This window comes from Macaca mulatta, chromosome 8 (assembly GCF_049350105.2).
Source record: "Macaca mulatta isolate MMU2019108-1 chromosome 8, T2T-MMU8v2.0, whole genome shotgun sequence".
Taxonomy (NCBI): Eukaryota; Metazoa; Chordata; class Mammalia; order Primates; family Cercopithecidae; genus Macaca; species Macaca mulatta.
Genome location: NC_133413.1, coordinates 104,165,868 through 104,183,900, shown reverse-complemented (window position 1 = coordinate 104,183,900; position 18,033 = coordinate 104,165,868). Strand labels below are relative to the sequence as shown.

Here is an 18,033-nt window from a genome sequence, read left to right as displayed (position 1 = left end):
CCTCAGCATACCCCAGTATCCCGAACAAGGATACTAGGCTGCTGGTGAGACTTCTACTGAAAAACATAATCCATTCTTACTTTTTTATACTCAGGATCCATACGAACTCACCTCTCACCATTATTAGTAAAAAATAATTAAGACTTGACTATATGTAGAGAAAGGTTTATTTAGAACTTAAAAAAAAAAAAAGACTGTCTTTTGACCAAAATGTAAACTGAATCAGTATTATACTCTATTTATACATACAAGGGCACTGATTAGTCAGGAACTCACCTTCACAGACTGGCTATTGGCGTCTTTGATATCAATGTCACTGTAGGCAATGGTGATTAAGGGAGGGTAGATGTTTCCATTTATTGTGTTGGGTACAAGGTGGACGCTATTTAAAATAAAATACATTTATAGTAATCAGTATATCTAGGCCCTTAAACATACATTTAATTTACCATTTGTTTTGAATTTAATATGAATTGTCTGATGATCTCAGAACCAATCAGTTAACAAGGACTAAGGAAGGTTACACATAAACTAATGATGACAACATAAGCCATCTTCAGTGATCAAGACTTGAACATTAAAATATACCATCTGATGGTGTAAGATTAAAGAAAAAACAAACTAAAAATGTACCATCTGAGATAAATTAGAAGCTCAATCCAAGTCCTATGAAGTTTACAGATGAAATCACTGAAGAACTATAAACTATCTTTGAGGAATAATCAAAAGTACAGTGCTACATGAAGCCTAAAGAAAGGCAGATAAGATCTTGATTTCAAAAGAGAAAGATGAATTCTTAACAAAATAATATATGTCAAGCCAGGTGCAGTGGCTCATGCCTGTAATCCCAGCACTTTGGGAGGCCAAGGTGGGAAGATTGCTTGAGCCCAGGAGTTCAAGACCAGTCTGGACAACATAGCAAGACCCTGTCTCAAGATAAACAAATAAATAAATTTTTTAATTAAAAAAAAAGTGTCAGCTGTAATATGGTTATGGCACAAAGTGAGGTTCATTTTGCCAAATTCAATGCATTAGTACTGTATAGTTTGTGAATTCAAAAGGAAAGTGCCAATCACTAGGGGCCACCATGGTTTCATCAAGAACACATCAAGTCTGACTAGGTGCATTTTCATTTTTACTAGAATACCGTATTAGCAGATTGAAGAAATGCTGAAAACACAGTACATTTGGATTTCAGCATGATACATAACAAAGTTTCTGCACTGTTTACCTCATAAGATTATGAGAATCAAAATGAAACAACTGAAAAAAAAAGTATATTGAAGTACTTCAAAGTACCAAACTACTGTGAGATGATGGTGTTGATTTTTTTTTTTTTTTTTGAGACGGAGTCTTGCTCTGTGCCCCAGGCTGGAGTGCAGTGGCGCGATCTCGGCTCACTGCAAGCTCCGCCTCCCCGGGTTCACGCCATTCTCCTGCCTCAGCCTCCCGAGTAGCTGGGACTACAGGCGCCTGCCACCTCGCCCAGCTAATTTTTTTCTTGTATTTTTAGTAGAGACGGGGTTTCACCGTGTTAGCCAGGATGGTCTCGATCTCCTGACCTCGTGATCCGCCCGTCTCAGCCTCCCAAAGTGCTGGGATTACAGGCTTGAGCCACCGCGCCTGGCCTATGGTGTTGATTTTTATCAGTGTATTCAAGGTACACATCATAAAACATTACAGTGGGAAAGTCACTAAGATTTTAGAGATCTCACACTGGAAAAGAAAGAGAAATTTAAGTGGTGCAGTACTAACCTAAGGTACGATCACAGTTAGGTTATCCTAGGAAGAGGGGGGTGTGATAATTAATCTGGGTAAACCCAGAACAAAAGTCACTGAAAGAAATGAGGATAGGGGAGTCCTAAATATCACCAACCATCTGGCAAGCTCTTTCTAAAACACCAATTTCAGCTCACTGGTATTTACTTAGCTATTCACAGCCCATTCTAATTCAGCAGGTCTAGAGGGGGACCTGGCATGTGAATTTTGACCTACTCCTCACACTCTTCTGTTATAGTTTCCCCCTTGGCTATTCACTTTTACTGGTCTATGCCAATCTACACATATACCTAAAATAACCTGACCAACTGTTCCAATTCAGTTGTCCTTATTGTTTTCATCTACTAATGACTGGCAAACACTTCCATTATATTTTCCCATAAATAATATCATTAGACATTTGTTTACCTCAGTGATATTTGGGTAGCAACTCGAATTACTCTTGGCTGACTTCCTAAGTCATTTTCTCGTCCACTTACTGCATCCACTAAGAAAATGCGCCGAGTTAGAAGCCACTTGCCAGAGTTGCTGTCTTTTATTATAAAAAGAAAAAAGTTTACTGTACAAATTTAAAAGATAAAATTATTGTTTTAGATAAGATGGCTGCAAAAAGCTACTAGTATAAGAAACACCTGACAATGGCCTTCTCTAACTCATGTGAATGTCTTCTGATTTTTTTTTTTTTTTTTTTTTTTAGAGTCTCACTCTGTCGCCCAGGCTGGAATGCAGTGGCGCAATCTTGGCTCACTGCAAGCTCTGCCTCCTGGGTTCACGCCATTCTCCTGCCTCAGTCTCCCGAGTAGCTGGGATTACAGGTGCCTGCCACCACACCCAGCTAATTTTTTTGTATTCTTTAGTAGAGATAGGATTTCACCATGTTAGCCAGAATGGTCTTGATCTCCTGACCTCGTGATCTGCCTGCCTCAGCCTCCCAAAGTGCTGGGATTACAGGCGTGAGCCACCGTGCCCGGCCTCTTTTGTTTTTTTTTAGACAGGGTCTCACTCTGTTGACCAGGCTATCGTGCACTAGCATAATCATGGCTCACTGCATTCTCAACCTGGGCTCAAGTGATCCTCCCACCTCTGCCTCCAGAGTAGCTGGGACTACAAGCTTGCACCACCACACCAAGTTAATTTTTTTTTTTTTGTAGCAACAGGTTCTCATCATGTTGCCTGGGTTGGTCTTGAATTTCTTGGCTCAAGCAATTCTCCCCTCTTGGTCTCCCAAAGTGCTGTGATTATAGGTGTGAGCCACTGCGCCTTGGACTTGAATGTCTTCTGATTGTTTGAACTTTGCATAAATTTGGAAGGCTTTTCCCTGCAAATTACCTGAAAAAGCGGAATTTTATAATATGAGTAATAACAAAAGAAACTAATTTGTCCAAAAAAGCATATTCAGGACAGCTTGAAGAAAAAGCCCCAATTTACAGTTATACTAATGTTTCTCAGGATATACCCTCAGCAACAGTATAATTTCTTCACGATATGTCTGGTAATAAAATTAGTAAAAGTTTCTAAATCCACCATCAATATATTGTTTTATTTTTTGGTACATTGTATAGAACCATATAAGAGAGAATTCATGACCTTTCTTATGTGGTTTATTAAATTATCGTGTAGGTTAACTTATTTATTGATTTCTGCTCAGGGAAAAAAGTGGTATGTATGGATGTCTTACCTTGGTTCACAAATATCTTATTGTGTTGAAGATTTAGGTTTAACACAGGCACAGCCAAAATATATTGATGTTGATTTTCATCAGCATATTCAAGGTACACATCATAAAATATAGGAGTGGGAAAGTCAATTAAGATCTTAGAGATAGGAATCTCACACTGAAAAGTAAAATTAAAAATAAAAGCACATAAAACAGCAACTTAAAGTACTAAAAAGCAAAAAAAAAAAATCACAATTGAAAATTAGCAAGCATATTTATTATCTTCAGAATGTTTTTCTAGTTGTGCAAAATATCTTTATACTACCTTGTTTATATGCATTTCCATTTGCCTTCCAAAACCTGAATACTGTAAATATGATTATTTTATAAGGACCAAAAACACTAATAGTAAATAACTGCTTTGAGAACTTTGAAAACTTCTTAAGCCTCAACTCAGATGAAGGAGGTATGTTTTCATTCTCAATATTAAGTGTACATCAGTGAAAAGGTTTAAAACTACTGTCCTATGGGATAAATTCCCAATTTTTTCTCCTGCTGTACAATGATGTCTATGATCTGCCTTCCATTAACCAAGCCAGGTTTCTCTCTCATTACTCCCTATCTGTCTATGGTGGTCCATTCATACTAATCTACTTGTAGTTTCTAAATATGCCATGCTACTGTATGCCTCTCTGTCATTGCAAATGTGGCTTCTGTCTGACATTTCATTCCCCACTGTATTCTCCTGGAAAACTCATATTCATTATACAAGCCCAAGTATCACTTACTTTGTGAAGCCTTTCTATACTTCCCCAGGAATCAGTACCTTATACAAACCTATAGAATGACACTTACATTCTTTGCAATTCTTTGTCTATATAACTGTTTTGCCTACTACACTATGAAGAACTTGAGAGTTGGCCAGGTTCAATGAAATAAAAATGCTTTTTAAACCTGATGGAACATTGGCTCCACAGTTTATGTGACACAAGTCTTTGAGTAAATTACCTAATTACCTGGCATAATTTCCTCATCTGTGAAGCACAGATATTATGTATCTCACATAGTTATTTTATGAATCAAATGGAATAATAATGATAAAATGCTGAGCACACAGAGACAGGCATTACATAAATGTTGATCTTTCTGGCCTATGTTAGAAGCACAATAACATTTATTTTAAAAACAACAACAACAACAACATGTAAATCATTTCTGACAAAAGAAGTAAATTCATGTTCATGGTAGAAAATTTGGAAATTATAAACAAGAAAACAAAAACAATTTCTGACCCCACTATCCAGAGGTAATCACTGTTAGTAGATTCTTCCAATCTACTTTCCATAATGGTATTTTTTGTTGTGGTTTTGTTCTATGGTTGTGTGTGGAACTTTATCAAGATATATTTTTACAGACTAATGAATTTATATGGTTTGGCTGTGTTCCCACCTAAATCTCATCTTGAACTGTAGTTCCTATAATCCCCATGTGTCATGGGAAGGACTGGAGGGAGGTAATTGAATCATGGGGGCGGTTACCCTCATGCTGTTCTCATAATAGTGAAAGAGTTCTCATGAGATCTGATGGTTTTATGAGGGGCTTTTCCCTTTTTTGCTCAGTATTTCTCTTCCTGTCACCATAAGTTTCCTAAGGCTTCCTCAGTCATGCTGAACTGTAAGCCAATTAAACCTATTTCCTTTGTAAATTACCCAGTCTCGGGTGTGTTTTTATTAGCAGTGTGAGAATGGACTAATACATGCATGTCTTTCAAGTATTTAATGGCTCATAATATTCCTTAGTAAGATAATGTAATTTCAAAATAGGTACCAAAGTAAGGAATGTCAGAGAAGGAAGGAGAAAGAAAAAAATGGAGGAAGATGAAGGAATTATTTTTGTTTGTTATTAGGGGGTAGAAGAAGGGAGTAACCTTTATTAGTCATTTAAAAAAAAGTAGCATTTTTACGTTATTTCAAAATGCTCAGAAGTAAGCATTACTTTTTAAGACCTATAAGCCTAGAAGCAGATAAACAATTTATTACGAAGATGTATTATATGATGTTTAAGACTCTAGGCTGGGCGAGGTGGCTCGCACCTGTAATCCCAGCACTTTGGGAGTCCGAGGCTGGTGGATCACTTGAGGCCAGGAGTTTGAGACCAGCCTGGTCAACATGGCAAAACCCCATCCCTATGAAAAACACAAGAATTAGCTGGGTGTGGTGGTACATGCCTGTTGTCCCAGCTACTCAGGTGGCTGAGGCACATGAATTGCTTGAACCCAGGAGGCAGAGATTGCAGTGAGCCAAGATTGCAGTGAACCAATATCGCACCACTACACTCCGGCCTGGGCAACAGAGTGAGATTCTGTCTCAAAAAACAAAACAAAACAAAACAAAACAAAAACCTCTATAGATAACAAGGTGCTCTGTTTATGCCACTGAAATTAAGCTTTTCTGTACCCAGGTAATAAAAAATTATATTAATTAGTGAAATTATTCATCACTATTAAAAACATTTCCGGCCAGGCACAGTGGCTCATGCCTGTAATCTCAGCACTTTGGGAGGCTGAGGAGGGCAGATCACCTGAGGTGGGGAGTTCGAGACCAGACTGACCAACATGGAGAAACCCCGTCTTCAGCCGGGCATGGTGGCACGTCTGTAATCCCAGCTACTCGGGAGGCTGAGGCAGGAGAATCGCTTGAACCTGGGAGGCGGAGGTTGCAGTGAGCTGAGATCGCGCCACTGCACTCCAGCCTGGGCAATAAGAGCAAAACTCTATCTCAAAAAAAAAACACAAAAAACAAAAACAAGAAAAAAAAATTCCAATCTCAAAATTTAAGTATTATTCCAATTACTGCTGATATGATATTTTGAAAAATAAAGCTAAAATATAGTCTAATATAGTTCAAACTTACATTTTGTTGGTAGGTTGTTCCAAATGAATAAGCAGCATTTAGCCTTGTTTCTGTGTCTGGACAAAGCTACAGTAAAATAATACAACACATAAATATCTCTCACAACTGTTTTCTATTCTTATACTCACCCAAACATGGATATATGCTCTACATCATACTTATGTAATGTATCAAGGATATGAAAAGTTAAGGGAACATCTGTTATAAATTAAAGTCATAACTTTAAAGAAATAAAGCTTTGCCAGGCACGGTGGCTCACGCCTGTAATCCCAGCACTTTGAGAGGCCAAGATGGGTGGATCACGAGATCAGGAGATCAAGACCATCCTGGCTAACACGGTGAAACCCCGTCTCTACTAAAAATACAAAAAATTAGCCGGTGCTGTGGCGGGCGCCTGTAGTCCCAGCTACTCAGGAGGCTAAGGCAGGAGAATGGTGTGAACCCGGGAGGTGGAGTTTGCAGTGAGCCAAGATCGTGCCACTGCACTCCAGCCTGGGTGAGAGAGCGAGACTCCGTCTCAAGAAAAAAAAAAAAAAAATTAGCCAGACTTGGTGGCTGGCGCCTGTAGTTCCAGCTCCCAGTTATTCGGGAGGCTGAGTGAGCCAAGATCGCACCATTGCACTACAGCCTGGGCGAAAGAATGACACTCCTTCTCAAAAAAAAAAAAAAAAAAGAAACTTAAGAAATTCTAATTTAAAGCATCAGAAAAAAAATCAACTTTAGTATGTAACTGATGCTTTATTCATACAATAATCTAATCTTTTCCTCTTTGCCTCAGGCAAAAATAATGCACATTATTAATTCTTTAACTAGAATTGTGCTTACCTGTAAAACACCTCCTTCTAAAGTTTGCCACTTGAGAAAATTTCCTCTTATATCATAGGAAGCAGCAACAAACTTCAGTTTTGTATTCTGATTAAAGAAAACAAGAGCAAAATCAGGTCAAATACTCTGAAAGTCATACACATCCTATAAAGAAATGTTCATCGTTGACAAATTACATTCAATTACCTTTATTTTGAGGCTCAATTAATCTATTTCTATGACTAAATACACCTAAAATAATTGGACTGTTTTTTTGCATGAAAATTATTATTCTAGAATTGAGAGGCAGCACTAGTGACAGATAGACTCCTTTCGAACCTGTTAAATAGGAAGCAGTGTGGGAGAACAGTATCTCCTCATTCTGGAAGGTCAAAAAATTAGAGGTGGGAATTTGGCCCTGTGAAGTGCTGAGCAATGTCACAGAGCCCCAGTCAATCTTTGGAAGCACTTCTTTAAGGTATGGAAAAACAGGACAGAGATTTTTTGCATTTGGTGTTGAAAACTACTCTTCCCAACCCTACAAGTATTAGTTCTTGTCATAACCACATAATCCAGAAGTATCCACATATTCAATACGACAGCTAAACTCTATACTGTTTAGTTCTTGTAAGTTGTTGACATTTATATTTAGTTTAGTAACTGAGTTTGTAGCAATAACCTAAAAAGGTAAAATTATAACTTTCTTATTACCTTTTAAAATTATAAATCAAAAGGTAGTTATCCTCGAATGATATTAGACATTTTTACCTGGTTTTCTCCTTTAAAACTGAAATTTGTAGGAAGAGAGGTAGAACTGAGCACTTGAGGTGCTAATCCTAACTGGTCTCCATAAAACAGCCAAGGAAGATTCTGTCTCCTATAAACAGTTACAACTGTTTTAATAATGGAGAATAAATATTTCTTATTAATATTTGTGAATATATTAATAACTGCACTGAATTCAGTCAAAATAACATTTCATCAATCAAAATATCCTTACCAAAATGAAATAGAATGAACAGTGCTCAGTCCAGCAGTATTTTCAAAGATAAACTGAAATAGTCGACATGCATCAAATGTGGCAAAGTCGTAAGAATTCATGTTCATCACACATATATTTCCAAGAGCTTGACAAGATGTTAGATTGGCATATACCTACAACAGAACAATGGCAAAGAAAAGTAACATGAACCTGAACAGTCTATGCAAAAGTTGATATAAAAATTTTACTTTGTGCAGGTCCGTTCCAAGACGGCCAAGTAGGAACAGCTCCGGTCTGCAGCTCCCAGCATAATCAACGCAGAAGATAGGTGATTTCTGCATTTCCAACTGAGATACCTGGTTCATCTCATTGGGACTGGTTGGACAGTGGGTGCACCCTATGGAGGGTGAGCTGAAGCACGGTGGGGCATTGCCTCACCTGGGAAGCACAAGGGGTCGGGGGATTTCCCTTTCGTAGCCAAGGGAAGCCATGACAGATTGTACTGGAAAAACAGGACAACTCCACCTAAATACTGCACTTTTCCAATGGTCTTAGCAAACGGCACACCAGGAGATTATGGGTCCCATGCCCACAGAGCCTTGCCCACTGCCTGCACAGCAGCCTGAGATCCACAGCGAGGCAGCAGCCTGGGGGAGGGGCATCTGCCATTGCTGAGGCTTGAGTAGGAAAACAAAGCAGCCAGGGGAAGCGCGAGCTGGGTGGAGCCCACCGCAGCTCAGCAAGGCCTGCTGCCTCTGCAGACTCCACCTCTGGGGGCAAGGCATAACTGAACAAAAGACAGCAGAAACTTCCACAGACAAACGTCCCTGTCTGACAGCTTTGAAGACAGCAGTGATTCTCCTAGCATGGCGTTTGAGCTCTGAGAATGGACAGATTGCCTCCTCAACTGGGTTCCTGACCCCGTGTAGCCTAACTGGGAGACACCTCCCAGGAGGGACCGACTGACACCTCATACAGGCAGGCGGGCACCCCTCTGGTACGAAGCTTCCAGAGGAAGGATCAAGCAGCAGTATTTGTTGTTCCACAATATTTGCTGTTCTACAGCCTCCGCTGGTGATACCCAGGCAAACAGGGTCTGGAGTGGACCTCCAGCAAACTCCAACAGACCTGCAGCTTAGGGACCTGACTGTTAAAAGGAAAACTAACAAACAGAAAGGAACAGCATCAACATCAACAAAAAGGACATCTACACCAAAACCCCATCTGTAGGTCACCAACATCAAAGACCAAAGGTAGGTAAAACCACAAAGATGGGGAGGAACCAGAACAGAAAAGCTGAAAATTCTAAAAACCAGAGCATCTCTTCCCCTCTGAAGGATCGCAGCTCCTTGCCAGCAACAGAACAAAGTTGGATGGAGAACGACTTTGATAAATTGACAGAAGTAGGCTTAAGAAGGTCAGTAATAACAAACTTCTCCAAGCTAAGGGAGGATGCTTGAACCCATCGCAAGGAAGCTAAAAACCTTGAAAAAAGATTAGATGAATGGCTAACTAGAATAAACAGTATAGAGCAGACCTTAAATGACCTGATGGAGCTGAAAACAATGGCACAAGAACTACATGATGCATGCACAAGCTTCAGTAGCTGATTCGATCAAGTGGACAAAAGGGTATCAGTGATTGAAGATCAAATTAATGAAATAAAGCGAGAAGACAAGGTTAGAGAAAAAAAGAGTAAAAAGAAACGAACAAAGCCTCCAAGAAATATGGGACTATGTGAAAAGACCAAATCTACGTCTGATTGGTATACCTGAAAGTGATGGGGAGAATGGAACCAAGTTGCAACAGAGCAAGACTCCGTCTCAAAAAAAAAAAAAAATTAAAAAAAAAAAAAAGAAAACCCCATTGTCTCAGCCCAAAATCTCCTTAAGCTGATAAGCAACTTCAGCAAAGTCTCAGGACACAAAATCAATGTGCAAAAATCATAAGCATTCCTATACACCAATAACAGACAAAAAGAGAGCCAAATCATGAGTGAACTCCCATTCACAATTGCTACAAAGAGAAAAAATACCTAGGAATCCAACTTACAAGGGATGTGAAGGACCTCTTCAAGGAGAATTACAAACCACTGCTCAATGAAATAAAGGAGGACACAAATAAATGGAAGAACATTCCATGCTCATGGATAGGAAGAATCAATATCATGAAAATGGCCCGACTGCCCAACGTAACTTAATAGATTCAATGCCATCGCCATCAAGCTACCAATGACTTTCTTCATGGAATTGGAAAAAACTACCATAAAATCCATATGGAACCAAAAGAGAGCCCACATTGCCAAGACAATCCTAAGCAAAAAGAACAAAGCTGGAGGCATCACACTACCTGACTTCAAACTGTACTACAAAGCTACAGTAACCAAAACAGCATGGTACTGGTACCAAAACAGATACATAGACCAATGGTACAGAACAGAGCCCTCAGAAATAACACATCTACAACCATCTGATCTGTGATAAACCTGACAAAAACAAGAAATGGGGAAAGGATTCCCTATTTAATAAATGGTGCTGGGAAACTGGCTAGCCATATGTAGAAAGCTGAAACTGGATCCCTTCCTTACACCTTATATAAAAATTAATTCAAGATGGAGTAAAGACTTAAATGTTAGACCTAAAACCATAAAAACCCTAGAAGAAAACCTAGGCAATACCATTCAGGCCGTAGGCATGGGCAAGGACTTCATGACCAAAACACCAAAAGCAAAGGCAACAAAAGCCAAAATTGAAAAATAGGATCTAATTAAACTAAAGAGCTTCTGCACAGCAAAAGAAACTACCATCAGAGTGGACAGGCAGCCTACAGAATCGGAGAACATTTTTGCAATCTACCCATCTGACAAAGGGCTGATATCCAGAATCTACAAAGAACTTAAACAAATTTACAAGAAAAAATCAAACAACCCCATGAAAAAGTGGGTGAAGGATATGAACAGACACTTCTCAAAAGAAGACATCTATGCAGCCAACAGACACATGAAAAAATATTCATCATCACTGACCATCAGAGAAATGCAAATCAAAACCACAACGAGATACCATCTCGTGCCAGTTAGAATGGCAATCATTAAGAAGTCAGGAAACAACAGATGCTGGAGAGGATGTGGAGAAATACGAACACTTTTATACTGTTGGTGGTATTGTAAACTAGTTCAACCATTTTGGAACACAGTATGGCGAATCCTCAAGGATCTAGAAATACCATTTGACCCAGCCATCCCATTACTGGGTATATACCCAAAGGATTATAAATCATGCTACTATAAAGACACATGCACCCGTACGTTTATTGCAGCACTATTCACAATAGCAAAGACTTGGAACCAACCCAAATGTCCATCAATGATAGACTGGATTAAGAAAATGTGGCACATATATACCATGGAATACTATGCAGCCAGAAAAAAAGGATGAGTTCACATCCTTTGCAGGGACATGGATGAAGCTGGAAACCATCATTCTCAGCAAACTGGTACAAGGACAGAAAACTAAACACTGCATGTTCTCACTCATAGGTAGGAACTGAACAACGAGAACACTTGGACACAGGGCGGGGAACATCACACACCGGGGCCTGTCTTTGGGTGGGGGACTGGGCAAGGGATAAGCATTAGGAGAAATAAGTAATTTCTTATTTCTTATAAATGATGAGTTAATGGATGCAGCAAACCAACATGGCACATGTATACCTATGTAACAAACCTGCACGTTGTACACATGTACCCTAGAACTTAAAGTATAATTTAAAAAATAAATAAATAAAAAGAAAAAAATTACTTTGTTTTCATTTTGCCTATTCTAGGGCAGGCACGGTGGCCCACAGCTGTAATCTCAGAACTTTGGGAGGTAGAGGCAGGCAGATCACTTGAGGTCAGGAGTTTGAGAGCAGCCTGCTCAATGTGGTGAAACCCTGTCTCTACTACAAATAGAAAAATTAGCCGAGTATGGTGGTGGCATGCACCTGTAGTCCCAGCTGCCCAGAGGCTAAGGCAGGAGGATCTCTTGAGCCCAGGAGACAGAGGTTGGAGTGAGTCAAGATTGTGCACTCCAGTCTGGGCAACAGGGTGAGACTCCGTCTCAGAAAAAAAAAAAAATTTTTTTTTAACCTATTTTAATGGTAATTTATTTTTGTTTGTATTCTCTTGCTTGTTAAAACCTTTCCTCTAGCTTAAGTAGAAAATAAACTTTCCGCTTGGGAAGAGAAATAACACAAACATTTTCATTGTAAATTTTAGGCTAAAATATAAAGACAAGAAACTGAAAGAAGAACTAAGGAAAAACTCATAGTATGACATTAAAACAAACTCAGACTATATTTGAAAGAACAATAATTTATATATTAGATCTTACACACAAAATCTAATCCATTTTGTTTAAGTAATCTGCTTTATAAATAACAAAATGAGATCACTTGTTGAGTTTGCCTCTCAACTTTCTTTCTCAGTTTTCCCTATCAGGAAAAGGCAATTCCATTTTTACAGTTATTCATGTGAAAAACTTGGAACTTTTTTTCTCTCTTGCCCCTTATCCAGCTCATGAGTAAATTCTGCCAGCTAAATCTTCAAAGCAAAGCTGAAGGTAAACGCTTCTCTCATTTCTGTAATACCACCCTTGTGCAATGAATGGTCCACTGCCTCTCACTCAGATTACTCTAATATTCTCCTAAATGGTCCCTTACCCCAACAAATTCTATTCTCCATGCTACAATGATCCTTTCAAGAACTGAAGTTCTATCATGTCGTCCTTTGCATGAAATCCTTCTATTTCCCTTAAAGTAAGCTCCAGGGCTTTGCCGTAGCCACTCCCTACATCCTTGACCTCATTTCCACTCGTTTCCCTGCTCACTCTGCTCCAGCCACTCCAGCCTCCTCCTCCTCTGTTAGGCATGAATAAGCCAGTAAACTCTGCTTTCAGGTCTTTGCTCCTGCTATGGTTTCTGCTTAGAACATTCTTCTCCTTGATGTTTACATGGCTCACTCTCACTTTTTTCAGTTCTTTGCTCAACTATAACCTTGTCAGAGATGTCCGTCCTGATCACTATATAAAATATCATCCCCCACCCCCTCTATGTACTTTACTCTTAACTATTTGCCTTCATAGCAGTTAGCACAACCTGACGTTTACTTAGGCTGTGACTCCATGAAGGCTTGTTTTTTTCTTTTTCTGAAATATCTAACCTGATTTAAGAATTGGGCCTGGCACACAGTAGGTCATCAATAAACATTTACTAAATGACAGTCAGTTTCCCCTAACACTCCATTTCAGCTAAAAAAGCTTGGAGACATTCAATATATGTACACTAAATAACATCTTCTTTATATATTCCCTTTCAGCCCATAAGAAAGGGTTTATTCTTCTTATAAGATTATGACCAAGAAGCTATAGCTACTTAGAAATAAAACTTTTATTATCTGGGTAAATAAATGGTATAATTCTTCAAAATAAAATGAAATTTATTTTTAAAAATTCAAACTTACCCAACATGCAGCTGCTGATGATTGCAAATACTTTGCAAACCATTCTGAAGTTAAAGACACGCCCTGTAAACCAAAAGATAAATTTTAAGTTCAAATGATCTCAATATGCATATTGTTGAATGGGAAATGTCTCACATTACTTTCACAATGTTAGTAGAAAAAAGATACCAATAGGAATACAAGAATTGATTTTAACCAATGTCAGTTATTATAAATAGGACCGCATTACAAAATAATCACACTTAGGCAAAAGATATAACAAGACAAAATGTGTCTATAATCCAAAAATACTACATGCCTATTTCACTAACATAAAAAATAAAGTGGCAAAAGAAAAAATAACAGATCCTGACTTAGTATTGAGTGGTTAACATTTACTGGTTTAGAATTATTGTAAATACTGTACTGAACTGGCAAGCTATAAAACAAAATGGGGGGAAATAATTTCACGTCTCCAAAGTGGTGGTGCTCAAACAATGGTGGGCATCACAATCACCTGCAGAACTTTCTAAAAACAAAACATGCCTGGCTTCATCCCAAACAAAAAGGAATCAGTATCTCCAGATGAGACCAAAGCAATTACATGGGTTTTGAAGGCTACAGATAAAAACCTCTAGTTAAAAAACATTGCTTTAAAGCTTATCTGCACATCTTGCTAAAATATGAGAAACTAAGAAGCACCATTCAGAGAAAATTATCTGGGCACACACATAAGTGATACAACTAAATTATATGAATATGGCACCACAGTGATCAGAGAAATCTATAATAAAATTATGAGGTACTATTTTTGTATATTTAATAAGCAAAAGTTATTTTGTAAGAAAAAATATGCATAGAAGGCTGGGGAACACATGCACACGAACTGGTAAAAAATGAAATGCAACAAAACAGTACTGACAAATGTATGTAAAATGGAGCCACATACAATGCCACTGATAGTGTTAAAGTTGCGTGATACTTTTATAAAGCAATATCCATATACTCTAACCCAGAAATTTAGGAACACTTAGGAAATTTATCTAAAAGCAATAATCCCTCTAAATGGGAAAACATTTATGTGCATAAAATGGTTGATGGCAATATAGTTAATAACTGAAAACCTAAATATTCTCTGGAGATACCATTATACAAATTTTAATGCATAAGCCAGAATATTGTGGAACTATTAAAAAATATAATTATACAAGGTGAATCTGGAACATGGTATAGAGAAACCAAAGAAATCCCTAAAGTCTAAAGTCACGTCAAAACAACACAGGAGCTATGCTGAAAGGAAGTTCAAATTTGGTACAACTTGAATGTCAAAAAGAAGAATAACAGTAACAGATTATAACACAATGAGTAAACAAAGATTCTATGAGTTCATAATAAAGCTTTTTTTTAAAAAGAAAAAAAGCACAGAGAAAAAGTAAAGTGCTTCTACAGACAATTGCTAGCTAATAAATGTAGAGGGAATAATAGGATTGTTATTAGAAATGACCAGTTTAATAACTGATACAGGCAAGATTCATTAATGAATACTAAAATGGATATGGATAATTTACAATGTCTCAGACTAACGTATTAATCACAATACCTTTACAATGGAGAGAAGTGACAGACATAACTATGAACAAGAAATCAATTTTTTTTTTGAGACGGAGTTTTGCTATTGTTGCCTCGGCTGGAGTGCAATGGCGCGATCTTGGCTCACTGCAACCTCCGCCTCCTCTGTTCAAGCAATTCTCCTGCCTCAGTCTCCCGAGTAGCTGGGGTTACAGGAGCCTGCTGCCATGCCCGGCTAATCTTTGTATTTTCAGTAGAGCTGGGGTTTCACCATGTCGGCCAGGCTGGTCTCAAACTCCTGACCTCAGGTGATCTACCTGCCTCAGCCTCCCAAAGTGCTGGGATTACAGGAGTGAGCCACCACACCCAGCCTAGCAATCAAATTTAGTACCACCAATAACTGGACAACCTGACAGACATTACATACTCCTTGTTGTGATGCAATGGGAGGTATACAACATCTATATAATATCTTGCAAAAATATGTTTCACTGAGTCTAATCACGAGAAAACAATCAGAAAAGTAGAGGAGAAAACCACAAAAGCAAAGTGAAGCAGGGATATGTTCTAAATTAAAGGACACTAGAAAGACTAACTGCAGTTAGTCCTTGATTGGATCCTAGGTATCCCTTCCCCCAAAAAAGGCAGGGAGAATAAAGAACACTTTTGAACAACTGGGAAAATTTGGGTATGAATGAATATCAGTTAATAATATTATGTTAATTTTAAATTCCTTGGGTGTGATTCTAGGAAAATGCCTTATTCTTTGGAGATTCACACTAAAGTATTTGGAGTACAATGTCATTATGTCTACAACTTATTTTCAAATAGCTCAGGGGGAAAAAACATTGTGTGTGTGTATATATTTATATATAGAGAGAGATAAAGCAAATGTGGCAAAACATTAATAATTCATTAACCTAGGTGAAAGACATATGCATAGTCATTGTTTAATTCTTTCAGTTTTTCTGCAATTTTGAAATTTTTCAAAATAAAAGTTGGGAAAACCAAAAACCACAAAGATAGTTCACTATTAATGTCTTTGAGGGAAAGGGAATGGGGAGACACTAACTCATGTATGTGAAAATTTTTTCTGATTGGCAAGTATATTCCAAGAGTAGGATGAGTAGGATTGGATGCCTTGTTATAAAATTATACAAACAGAATTATGTTCCAATTTTGTTCTCTAAGAAAACTTCCAACCTTAATGTTCAAAGTAGACTTTTCCAATTAGGAAGAATGTATGTTATGGAGTCAATACAAATATTTCAGTCTAATTGGCAATTACAGTCTTAACATAAAACTAATAAACATGTATTCTGGTTTATCAATTAATCTAATCTCGTCTGAGTTTAATTACTTTAAACAAGCCCTTAGAATCTGACTGACTTACAAGTACATGGATAAAATTGAGTTCTTATTCTTGCAAACTGAGACTACGCTAGGGTAGTCAAAACATCTTAACTAGATTTTGCTTACACGTTTTATACTCTGGCTACACGGCACCAATCTGAAAAGCAGCTGCAACATGACTTAAAATCAGGAATCTCAAATCTGTCCTTAGGAAAGAATCAGTGTTCAGAACTGGTATGTTCAGTGCACAATTGCTGTGGTGATGTCATGCTCTCCCTGGCCAGGTCTGAGCCTCAACAGATGAGAGACAGACATTCATGGCAAATGGAACCACTCTTCTCATTCCTCCTATGGGCCCCTCGCCTCTCCTCCCTGCCCTTGGGCAGTATGTGGGATGCAGGGATGTGGAATCCGGCTGACCTCGTTTCCTCCACCCTCTGCCTCATGGCATCTTGGCAGGACTGGGGGATCCTCTAAGACAGCAGGCACCCCTTGCTGGCCTCTTATGGCCATTGCCTTCCAGGCAGCCTTTTTCACGGTGGCGAGAGCTACCCCATAAGCCCATCAGGCTGCTCTTCCCTGCTTGCACCAGTGTTGGCTCTGCTAGACCTTTGCTGTGCTCCTGGAGTGCTCCAGGTTGTCCTTCAGGTGCCCCAGGCCGAGCAGTAGTGTCCTTCCTGTTTCCAGTGCCCAATCCTCCAGTCGCCACTGCAGTGTCTGCATGTGGGACCTGGAAAGTTTTGGGGAGGGTCGAGATGGTTTTTTTTTTTTTAATTTAGTTTTAAATTATTTTTAACTTTAAAAAAATCTGGTATGTTTAAATGAAATACATTAACTGAATCAGAACAACATTAAGGATGGAACAGTTCCTCCCTACCCACCTATCAAAGAAGTCTATAATGGGTCAACTGCACGGTGCTAGCAGAGGAGGGAGAATGTGGGGGTGGAACAGAAAGTGAGGGGGTTGGAAGATTGGTCACATTGAGCATATAAATAAATTGAGGATAATGAACCCCAGATTTCTCACTCCTGGAGAAGATACTTCAAACCTATCAAACGGAAAGGTGAGAAAGAACCCTGAAGTATTGCTTCAGAATTAAAGGGATCAGTATGAGCTATTTTATTTTATTTTATTTTATTTATTTTATTTTATTTTATTTTATTTTGAGACGGAGTCTTGCTCTGTCACCCAGGCTGGAAGGCAGTGGCGCGATCTTGGCTCACTGCAATCTCCACCTCCCAGGTTCAAGTGATTCTCCCGTCTCAGCCTCTCGAGTAGCTGGGATTACAGGAGCACACCACCACACCCAGCCAATTTTTGTATTTTTAGTAGAGACGAGGTTTTACCATGTTGGCCAGGCTGGTCTCAAACTCCTGACCTCAAGTGATCCACCTGCCTCAGCCTCCCAAAGTGCTGGGATTACAGGCCACCACGCCCAGCCCTTTTAGTATATATACATAGACACAGAAATAGTCATAGATGTGTGTATGTATATAT

The 18,033-nt window shown here is 38.7% G+C and overlaps 1 protein-coding gene across 3 annotated transcripts in view; it reads right to left on the bottom strand.

Annotated features, from left to right (window-relative positions):
- The window catches only part of TMEM67 (transmembrane protein 67), a 62,622-nt gene that overhangs the window by 29,033 nt on the left and 15,556 nt on the right, over positions 1-18,033 (bottom strand). For all 3 annotated transcript variants that reach the window (XM_002805441.4, XM_077942852.1, XM_077942851.1), the window contains 8 exons: positions 13,635-13,697; positions 8,153-8,307; positions 7,921-8,029; positions 7,174-7,260; positions 6,349-6,414; positions 3,458-3,614; positions 2,188-2,311; positions 277-382 (listed from right to left, as the gene is read on the bottom strand). In XM_002805441.4, coding sequence (XP_002805487.3) covers positions 277-382; positions 2,188-2,311; positions 3,458-3,614; positions 6,349-6,414; positions 7,174-7,260; positions 7,921-8,029; positions 8,153-8,307; positions 13,635-13,697 — 867 coding nt within the window. The remainder of the gene's footprint in view (positions 1-276; positions 383-2,187; positions 2,312-3,457; positions 3,615-6,348; positions 6,415-7,173; positions 7,261-7,920; positions 8,030-8,152; positions 8,308-13,634; positions 13,698-18,033) is intronic.